Genomic DNA, 11,958 nt, shown 5'->3' on the forward strand with positions numbered 1-11,958 from the left:
AATATATTAAATCAACTTGATGGATTTATATGTGTTTTGATTTATATTTCGAACTGATATCTCATTACATCGGTACGTCGTTATTTGAAAAATTGCTGGAATGTTGCGACAGGTGGGTAATTGGTGCTAAATTAACTTCGTGACTTAAATGTAATATTGATAGGATTACTTTAAACAGAACCATGAATCTGGTAAAATCAAATTGAAAATCCCCAGGAAAATCCACTTGCGTTTTGAATTTTGTACCCGAGCAAGGTTGGCAATTTTTTTAAACAATTCTGAGGGCACCGCTGGTTTAGCGTACTAATCATGTTAAACCTGCAGTGATTGTTAATGAAAATGGTAGCTGCTATCAGTTTCCTTGTTAAACGTCTTTGCCAATTATTTTACAAGCAGGAGGTCGAATTGTATGATTAAAAATATAGTACACGGCAGGTTTTTGGGATGGTAGTATTATGGCAATCACGATTTACCATATTGACCGGACGATAAGACGCACATAAAATTTATCAGATAAATTTAACTGTCGGATCATAATTTTTGTTTGTTGTCTGTTTGGCTTCGCTGTCCATTTACTCTTTACTGTTTATTATAAGAATTATTCTAGAAACATCTAATGGTTGTAATTGACTTGTGAGGCTGACCTGCACATTAGTGCCCTGACTAATATTGCACAATTTTATTGCTGTTTCATCCTTGAACGTGAACAATAATGCCACTGCTCTGTTGGTAATGTTTTTTATTGAAGATTACCAAGACCGATATTTTTTTTTGCCCGGGCAAGAAGCTGAAACTACAGCGTTGTGATATTTTTTCGTGACCTGTTGTTTTGATTTGGTGCCTCTTGAATCTACAGTCTGTTTTGAAGGATTATTACAAATTGGACCGTGATCCGGAAAAGCCTAAAATTCACAGACATTCCCATACTTGGATTGGTTGTGAACACAATTTTCACTTGTACTTCTGATTCGTGCCATCCGCATTTGCAGGAGAATGTTTTCCGTTTTGCCCAAGAAAATGCATTTTTGTTGAAACAGCTATTTCCATACTTCGATTGTTTGTTATGCAATGTTTCACTTGTACTTCTAAATCTGGTCATTTTTCTAAGAGCAAACTGAATGCTTTCTTGTCTTTACTTAGCAGTTTTAATAGTTTCTCCTATTTTCTCCTTTCACAAACAACTTTTTCTGGTGTTGGTCCAAGTACTAAAATGTATTTCTGCTGCTCTGCTTCCATATTGTTTTGCATGTTTGATCACATTTAGTTCTTACATTATACACGTTATAAGAAAGTATATATTTTTGTTTTAGGCTCATTTTTTCTAATTTTAGAATAAGATTTTTAAATATATATAAACCTAATGCAAATGAATATGGTACAACAACATTTTCACCACTTAAATTTTGAAATACCTTTTGAGAAAAATTCATGCCTTGAATCACTCATCAAGATACCTCATAGTTTGAATATTTTAATTTCATAATTTTTAATTTAAAAAGCATTCAGAAAAAGAGTTAATAAATTTGCTACTTGTAGTGGCTTAATAGGTTTAAGTATTCAAGTTTTAACCTAATAACATTGAAAACAGCTTTATTTCCAAATACTTTAAAATCTTACTTACTATCTTGGGCAACAATAATTTTGTGATTTCTTTTGGTTTTTTACTTCTAAGATACCATTAATATCTTAAAAATTTAAATTTCGAAAACGATTATAAATAGTTGATCAACCTGTAGTGTCTGTGGCGGGTTTTGTTAATCAAAGTCTATTTGGTAAAGCAAAAATAAGCGTAAAAAATAGAATGAAACTCCAAAAATTTTTAAAAATAATTAAGGACATTTGATGATTTTTTTGTCTCTATATCTCAGCGCATTGCTGTTTTATCTCTTGCGCTTGATTTAGCTCCAGTTATTTTTTGGTCAATTTGGTTTGTGGCGAACAAATCTTCAACTCCTTTTTTTGATACGCTTTTATTATCTGATTGATAGACAAAATTCTATTAAGTTTCACTTGTATTTTTCATATCCAAGATTCCTTTCTCTAGAAGACAATAGTAAATTGAGAGAAATAAATAAATACCAATATTTCCATTAATACATTTCTATTCTTCTATATTTCATTGGTAAAATAAAAAAAATTATGATATGGAGATTAGACTATCATTACCAAAACATGAACATTGTTGAAACGTATTTTGTGTTATTTGCCGAGGAATATCGTTCCAAGTGAGATAAACAAAACGGCATTCTTAGATTAATTGTTTACAATTTCGATTGTTTAGAATTTATTAAAAAATTCGTTATAGCCTGTACGGCTTAGTCGAAGCTAGGTGAAGTGCGGATGTGCAAAATACAATTTTAACGGTTTCATTTAACTTATAAACTTTACATTGGTGGCTCTTGCTTTACCGCAAAGTCGACGGGTTTAGTACTACTTACATGTGAAGAAAATTATTATCTCGAGGGCGGATAACCATAGCTTTCTAGAGGTAAGCACGATTTTAATCAGTATCAAGAACTATAGAATATAGAAGTACATATAGACGGTGCAGATATTTTTGCACGGGATTTTAGAGCTTATTTATTATCATGCTTTATTATGTTAATAAATACATCATTATTATCATTGTTATGAAAAATGGTTTTTAGGCCTCAGCACAATTAATATATTTTTAAACTTTTTTACTTGAATGCGAATTCTGTAAATAAAGTTCTGTTGGAACAGTTCATATTTTTTTGGTAAACTAGAGACCAATTTAATAAGGTCAATTTCGTTTTTATTCAATCTGAATTGTACAGTTTGTGCTTTTCATCAGAGATCCATTCAACGTTCGGTTTTATGTCAATAGGAATTTCATGGGAACGATGGCCAATTGCGGAAGGTTTAAGGCTATAAATAATGGAATATGTTGGCTAGCTGAGTCAGCCCTATTTACGCATCAAAAACTATATATTTGTTGTTTGCAATAAACAAAATAATTTTTTGGGATTTTTTCTTTCAAAAATCAGTCGATTTTTCAATTATTCTGCTTCACAAAATAGAAAATTTGAAAAACTTAAAAAAAACAACCTCCTTCTAAATTCAAAAAGTAACGTTTAGTGTTTAGAACAACAAATTTGATTTTTATGAAATTTGTCTCTCGATTCTCGTTAAAATTCACAAATTCTTGATTTAAAACGCACGTGAAAACGTTGTAAAGAGGAAAAGTTGCTTAATTTTACAATTTTCAATTAAAAAGTTGAGGTCCAGTCTTTAGCACTGCAGCATTTAACAAATCTATTTTAAATGAAAATTTTCTCTCGATTCTGCCATAAAATTGCTTTATTGACTCACAATGTGAATTGAAAAAAACAACGTCTAGGATTTAAACAAAAAACACATTTTTCAGAAACATTTTCTCTCGATTCTGCAGTGTGTAAATTTGTGAGAACATTTTTAGTTGTCTACTATACATAATTAACACACCCTTGCTCAAATATTCCATTTAAAGCTTGTAATCGTGTTTCCCTAAAACAAACTTGGAACTGTTGGAGGTAACTGTATTTTGAATGTGACATTAACAATTCTTCTCTGTTTATTTGCATTATTATATTACTATTTTAAAGATATTTTGCACCCTTTCTGATAAATAAATTTCTATTCACATAAGTATGTGCACATATCTATTTTTCGGGGTAAATTTTCGCTCTTAAAAGTTAGTTACTAGTTGGTACATTAACTTACTAATTATAAAATTTGCGGGCCTTTTGTGAACTATAATTTGCTGTTCCAACCTGAAGCTCCTTATTTTGCTACTCTTTACAAGGTTTAATGTTTTACCTTATACTGATAATACAAATAAATGCACAGTTAAACCGTGCGTAAAATATTATTTATTATCTAAAAAGTAAAATTGCACCCTCTTATTATAGCTCATTCAAATCCGCCTTTCGAACCATAATCCGTATTTTAAGCGATTTCTAAGTCAATTTTGATGTGTTTTTTACATCTGCGGTTGGAAAGTCATGTAAACAACTCAATTCAGAAAATATTACCTACTCCATATCGAATCAGGTTATAAAGCAAGCAACATCCATAAACTTCAAAGTTGTCGTCTCATTGTGTTGGCGCTGCGAGGTAACGAAGAAGGAAAACTGGCTCTATATTCTTGTACGGAATTTTCATATTCCCCCCTATATGGACATTTTGCTCATCCGCATCCTTATCGATGAAAATCACACGCTAATATTGCGTAATTTTAAGCTCATGTGTAAATGGGGGAATCGGAATCGATTACTTAGGACATTAGAATGCATTGATTGCTTCGTTTCGTGCCAGTTACCCATAAACATTTTTAAAAAATGCAAGAGTTTACAAATCTGTTAATGTTTAGTTTCTTTTAATTTCTGTTTCCTGATTTGTTCTATGTGGAATTCAGCTACTTTTAGATAAATCAAATCGTACTTAATGTGCTATAATAATAATAATAATTAAAATTTAATATTAACTATATTGCAACTTTTTATTTTATTTAGATAGTGAACTGCAGATAATTATTTGGAGGATTAGATTTTAAACTTTTGTAAACTTATCTAAAAAGTTTGCTCTATTACAATCCAATCCAAGGAATATTCATTGCTCTTTATGATTATTTTTTTAATGCAATGTTTCTATCACGTGAAGCGGACATTCCTGTTCTTGTATTAAAAGGTTTAATTTTCTAATTGCTATCCGAATTTTCACTAATATTTTTTAGACTAAAGATTTATTTTCTTCCAGATATTAACTTTAAATCCCCCATATTTATTAACGTTTAAATCAATTGTCCTACGAAATTATTTTTTTTAAATTTTAGTAGCTTTTTAGTAAAATTATAAGAAAAAATGAAATAAAAAAGTAAAATTATAAGACGCAATACAAATCGTCTCACTTGATTATCTGTGGGATCATCATATGGTACGGACATTGAAACCATCCCACCCACATTTATGGTTTAACTTACTTCCTTTCGTGCTCGATTTTAGATATGTCCGATTTGACATTTTTATTTCGTAGAATAATGAAGAAAAATAGGAGAAACTGATCGGTAAGATTAATGCGCTGAGATTAGACCTTCAACTCCTTCAATACATTAATCTTATGAGTTACAATCGCTCAGTTTCGGTTGAAGATAAATGTATGTTATGGCTTTTTCATTCGACTAAGTTCTTAGTTGTCTAACTGAAAGATTTTATACGGATTATACAGTCTACCTCAACATGTCCACAAAGGTAAAAAATGGAAATTAAAAATTATGCAAATTGGCACTTGGACGTTGATTAGGAAATGTTATGATTTTTTTTCTTTTGGTTCAGCTGCTGTAAAACCATCTTTAATTGAAACTATTTAGACAAATCAAAGAATCGCTTTAAAATTTCCCTTTGCTTCCATTGATATCAGCGCAAACAGTTGGATAGATAGAAAGGAAATAATTCCCCTGCAAATCCGACTTTGATTTCAGCCCCTAAAATAAATCCCATCAACATAAAACGTCGATATTATTATGCCTGGTTCTGCAGGCAAAATACGCCATTTTCGACCGAAACTTCTGGCGGGTATATTTTAATAATAAATTCGTTACAAATTTTGGTATATACTAACTAAATATTTTTTATTTTTGATTGTAAAATCCCAACTGGAACAGTTATTAAATGTAATTCTAGCTTTTTAAACAAAGATCACGTATTGCCAGAAGACAACACAGATTCCGTTTTATTAGAAAAGGTTTTCTAAAACTTACGGGCCACTTAAGTGTTATTGCGTTATAAAATTGTTAGGGATAAGATCTTAATGGGCCATGAAACGGAAAGAAACGTCTGAATGCAATGAATTTACTAAATTACTTTTTCTGTCTTCGCGTTACTTTTGAAAAGAACGAAAATACTTGCAGTTTAAACGTACTACAGTGAATACCGTGGATATTAAATTAAGTGCAAACAATGAAAAAGGGGGTTGGGATTGTGTAACTGGTTACATTTTGTTACAAGCGAGCTAAGGAACTTATGCGTTTATGAACTTTATTGGTTGAGAAGACACGCGAAGGTACCAAGGTACAAGATGATTGTACCTTGGTACCTTCGTGTGTCTTCTTCTTGGCTGAACTTGAAATAATGGTACTTGCGTATTTGCGCTTAGAAAAACTTTACACTTTTCCTAACCTGAAACTCGTTGCGCGATTTGGGACATTCTGTTTAAAAGAAGAATCCGATTTTGTTATGCGGATATTTTGTTATGAATTTTTAGCAGTTTCTAAAGTTAATTTTACTTACGGCTGCAAGTCGGGGGTCTAGTATTTGACTTTATGGATCGATTCTGACTCTCTTAATTGAAAGTTGTTCTTCATTATTTCAAAAGTCTCTTTATTTTAACTTTCTCGGTAATTCTCTTTCCAACTTGGACAAAGTGGAAGAACAAGTTCTAAATTATTAGCAGTCATCTGCTATTTATTTAACATATTTATGTAACTTGTTTATTAGTTCAACATTTGTTGATTATGAATTAAAACTTCTTATTGTGCTTTCTGTAATTCTTTGTTTTTTGTTTTAGGATCGGCTGAGGTACTTTGCGACCTGCTGCTGTATGAGCACTCATGGTAAGTACAAATTAATTTTTTTCACTCGATAATTGACTATTTCTGTAACATTTCACTTGCAAAAAGTATTCACTACTGACTTTGCTCATAAAGTTCATTCTAGAGAAATTAAGCCGCAATAGTTTTATATGCAGTTTTTTAACATATGCATTCTGTCTAGTTTTTGCGTTTTGAACTTCGTTTTCGTTCGGATTTTTAACAACGTATATTAACGGGAAATAGTACGAGCATCGCACTAAAGAACTGTATTTTCATCGCATTTATTTAAGGAAAAAATGTGCCAAATATGTTAATTTTTTTAAATCAGATATTTTGTATTGGAATATTATCTGCTTTAAATTTATTAGAAAAACCAACTAACCGAGTGAGGTAGTTTAGGCACAGCTGAAATATGTTTCATTCTATTTATTGCCTCTCCAATAGAATGTAAATATTTGCTGAATGTTACATTATTATACCCAAACCCGCCATTTTAAAATTACATAAGAAAGAAACCTTATATACAAATATATAAATAATAAATAGCTGCCAAAATCTTTCTTCCAATCACAACATTTTTTGTAAAAATATAAATAAAATCTCTTGGCTGACAAAGAATATCTCAACAGAGACTATAAAAGGTTCAGATTGCGGTTTTTTTATTAAACGCATTTGTTTGGGACGTCAAATGAGGATCAAAATAGCTTCGAAAACGTTCGCAAGTTGTTTCTTTCCACTCATCGTTGTTGTCTCAATTTCTCTAATACTACGAAGATTAATCACTTACACGTCGTAGACCCAACGGCTTACAAATAGCATCACAAATAAATCCATTTACTACGCTTTATTTAACACATGCTGCCATTAATTTTAATTAATTTTAAAATTCTAGTTCGCAAACATTCGAGGAAATTAAAACCGTTTAGGGTGGCAGTCCCGGAAATTTATTGCAACTTTTGTACGCATATGTGCCAAAATACTGCGTACTTAATTGGAAATTTTGAAAGAATTAGTTGTCTTAGTTTCTATATTTAGGAAGCTAATTTTCATTTTCATTTAATTTTCAAGCTTTTGTTGCTTCGTTCATTTATTCGCACTTTTTTTTATAGTAGCTAACTTGATGTGAGGAAATTTCAACAAATTTTTCTTCATCTGCTGCTGTTTTAACTGAGTTTTTCTAAGTTCAATACTCATTACTTCAAGTCATATTATAAATCGTTTGAATTAATTCTTAGATTGTAGAATTAACGCAATTTAGTCGAAAATTACTTCTTCGATTTGAAAACGACTGATAAAATGCATTTTATAAAGATGAAAGGAGTGTCGTTTAGCGGAGTTGCGTACTCATTAGACTCATAGCAAGATAATTTGTAAAAGCTGATGCTGTTTCAAATGCTTTTAGTCGACTTCAGAAGAAATTTTGTACATATGTGAGAACTGTTGAGCGGCTTTATGCAATATAATTGCATCTGTAATACGTAAAAGATATTATTAGATTATATATATATACTAGCTGACCCGGCAAACGTTGTATTGCCATATAAATTATTCCTAGTGTTTTTTTTTTCATCTCGAGTGGGCGGTTTGCCCACTTGAGATTTTGTTTTTRTTTTATTTTAAATTTATTGAATTATTAATATAGCTATTGAAAGATAGGGGTTTATGGCAGCACCCATATCACTTAGGGGTATAAAAAATAGATAACAACCTATTCTCAGACCTACTGAATATACATACAAAATTTCATCAAAATTGGTCAAGCCGTTTCGGAGGAGTATGGTAACTAAAACTGTGACACGAGAATTTTATATATATAGATATCATTTATATACGGAGAGGAAAACTTAGCTTATTTTGTATTTAAATTTGGCATATAAAATTGCATTTAAAATTTGGATCAAATTCGAATTCTGTATTGTTTGTCTAGTTTATACCTGCATCTATTATCGAGACAAAGGGTTAATAGTTTGCTTCAAGTACGCAATTTAAACATTTTTAAATTAAGGGACCCGAGGAAATCGTGTTTGAAACGACTACTATAAATAAGTCTATAATTCGGTTTTATTTGTATATTATCATTGTTTTAATAAAGGTTTGCAGATTCAAATCAACCAGCGGCGAGTATATAAAAAAAATTGGGTGAAAGGAAAAGTTTATTTAGAAATGTTCATCGTTTAGATTCTATTGGCGATTTGGTACGCTCTATAATGTAGATCATGCAGCATAATCTCTCAAAACTGCATAAGATACAAAACTGCAAAATATTAAAGTCTCTATAATCTTAGGTATATCCATGGTCGTATAATAGGCAAATAAACGTTCCATTCGTTTATGATGTTAAGAAACACCCAGTGTTTATGAAATAAAGAAAATTATTAGGAATATTGAGGAAATGAAACAATACACTTGAAGTAACGCCTAAATTAACACAATGTTATACCCTCATTTACTGGAATATTACACGTTCAAAATTCGAATGAGCACAATAATATTGAGTGTTTATGGAAGCATGCATACTGCAAAACTGAAAATGTTATTTTCGAAACTAAGGAAAAATCCAGGTCAAGCAAATCCTCTGTCATATGATTACTAAATGTGACATCCTGAAAAAACAGCAGTGCCGTGTTAATCAACATCAATTAAGTATTTTACCGAGTGCAAGCATATTTAAGTAATAGCTTTTTTACGAATGCCTAAATGCAACGGGAATGGTAGCCAGCCAAATAAAAATGTCACAACCAAATCTTTCGTGAAACCCTTTCTGAATTTAAATCGCGACTAAATAAACAATTTTAGGACCCGTCCCAATGATAAAAGTAATTTATGGCAGACGACTGGAGTTTCGGTGAAAAGCCTGCAATTTTATACCCGCACTACCTACCCATCTTTTGGTAAATTAACAGATTTTTTTATGGGGACAACAACCTTGTTTACATAAGACTTGTTTACATATCAGTGCTGGACTACAAAATTAATCATACGTTAGTATTTTAAAACTAATTTCAATTTAAAATTAATTAAAAAAAAATTATTAACGGAAACCAGGTTGAACAGCGTTTTTTGAAAAGACAAAACCGGTTTATCAGTGTTGCAAGGTAAAACTCATAGAAAAATAAATTGCTTCTGAACATACTTGAATTTCAAAACATTTGTACAACATAAATATTAAGGTTTTGCATAAAACGGACAATATTAACAAAAGCAAACTCAACATGTTATTACGAATCTATAATAAAAAGGAGAGTTAACAGAATATTTAATTTAAATGACACCAAACAAATTTTTGCAGTAAAACTCAAGAATGCAAAAAATATCTGTCGTGTGAATTTTAAGTTGATTTTTTCTTTGGGGGATTACATCACGAATTAATAAAAATAGTTTCTTCTTGATCAAATACATTAAAAGCGAAGATTCAATTCAAAATTCAAAATTTTGAATTGTCGTTAATTGAAGTTATTAATTACAGAGAATTTGCTTTGGAAAAAAATTAGAACATTGTTCTAGCTCTTCATTTCCTTTACAGTTTTCAACCTGCCACGCTTTTTTTGCTGCTAGTATTTTATTTGTGTTCTGTATTCTGTATTCTGTCATACCTGTATCAGACATGATGGCATCATGGTTCCTTCATTTTTTTTGTGTCTATTGGTCTTTTGTTTCTTCCGATTCATTCTGCTTGGGTTGTTGTTTTTGTTTCGCTTTTGGCCGATCTCGTTTGATTAGTTCCTACATTAATTAGATCATCTGTTTGCAAATTATAAAACATTTAATTTATAATTAAAGTGGCGTTATTAAAAATCTGCTAAATATTTTAGGTTTCTAATTGAAACCCATATCTAGAAAAAAAATGGTTTTGGTCAGAAGTAACTTTTCCTTCTGATTATGTTTTTACTGCTCTAATACACTTTCTGATGTTCTTATTAATTAGCATATGGTCCCATCTGGTTTAGAATCGTACGAACCATAAAATTTGAGACAAAAAGTTTTCATGTAGAATCCCAACAGTGTTTAAAGTAGAACGATTCTTTAAAAAAATGCACAAAATTACAATTGTTATAAAAATATTTTTTTTACCATGTTGTGTTTGTTTGCTGTGAATATTGACCTCAATAACAAACAAAGCAACGCAAGAAATCCCTATATTTAAATTTGAAAAGAGCCATTCAAGCTGTCATGTTAAGTACTGTGCCAGTTAGCTCTCAAATTCTCGATAAAAATAAACAAAGCCCATAAACATGTCGTCAGCCTTCCGAATTGATGGGAAAACAATTTTTGAACGACATTATAAAAAAGATGACAAACGACTCGCTCTTACTGTCCCCAGACGGCTAAATGCGACTTATGAAAACAGGAAAAAATATATATTACTTAAAAACTGGAGCCGTTTTAAGATGCGATAATTCTCTTCGGACTTTTGAAATAAATTTAACGGTGCCGACACATTTATTTTTCTTTTATTAGACGAAAAGCTGCCATTTCTCTCATTTAACGGCCGCCGTGAAATTAGACGTCAGGCATCTAAGAGCTGTTTTTCCGCCCGTTGACATTTTTTTTGCTTATCTTAATGTTGCAATTTCACGCTTCCATTTGCTCGCTAAATGCTGCAAATTGGGCCTAATCACTTTAAATTTCACTCCATTAAAGCTTTTTTATGTCGACCACTTAGACTACAGAAATACAGACTATTCAATTGTGGAAATTTAATTTCATCTTTTCACATATGAGACAGACTCAAAATTTACTTCTAGATACTACTCTATTGCATACAAATACGAAACTTGAACTGCAAGTTAGTTATCAACTCGATCTGCGATGTGTATGTGCTTGAAACTATGGTCAATCTTAATTAAATGTACGTGCCCCATTTCATGTGTGGCCCAGACCGGAAATTGCATTTGTAAAATACGACTATTATCTTAAAATAGCTCAGGCATTTTGTTCTCGGTTCAGGCAAAAATGTCCTTTAATAATCTTCAAATTACTGCAGATGCGATTAGAATGCATGTAGCTTTGTTTATTATTTGACTATGCATCTGAAAGTTGCGCTAAAGGGCGTCGAGAACAAGATAAACGGTTAGTAATATAGTTTTTTATCGTCGGTATTTTATTTTTCGGTAGGTACTTTGAACGAGCTTTTATTTAAATAATAAATGTTTATTTTGCAAGGCTAATAATTAAAATGTAGGTATCAGAAAGCCACGGCCTTTACATCTCTATGCTCCCTGTACAAATAGATAAAACGCTTATATAAACTTCACATATAGATATATATATATATCCAGTTCGATTCTAGCTCTAATTTACAATATTTTCTGATTTTTATCAGTTATATGCACGAATTAACTCGATTTACTCTCCAAAACACAACGTCG

The 11,958-nt window shown here is 31.1% G+C and overlaps 1 protein-coding gene across 1 annotated transcript in view; it reads left to right on the plus strand.

Annotated features, from left to right (window-relative positions):
• The window catches only part of LOC109538354 (monocarboxylate transporter 2), a 163,262-nt gene that overhangs the window by 29,291 nt on the left and 122,013 nt on the right, over positions 1-11,958 (plus strand). Inside the window, exon 2 of the mRNA XM_019905566.2 lies at positions 6,565-6,610. Within this exon, the coding sequence (XP_019761125.1) occupies positions 6,608-6,610 (3 nt within the window). The 5' untranslated portion in view covers positions 6,565-6,607. The remainder of the gene's footprint in view (positions 1-6,564; positions 6,611-11,958) is intronic.

The sequence above is a fragment of the Dendroctonus ponderosae genome, unplaced genomic scaffold (assembly GCF_020466585.1).
Source record: "Dendroctonus ponderosae isolate FM_Combo_2020 unplaced genomic scaffold, Dpon_F_20191213v2 Dpon_F_20191213_2, whole genome shotgun sequence".
Classification (NCBI taxonomy): Eukaryota; Metazoa; Arthropoda; class Insecta; order Coleoptera; family Curculionidae; genus Dendroctonus; species Dendroctonus ponderosae.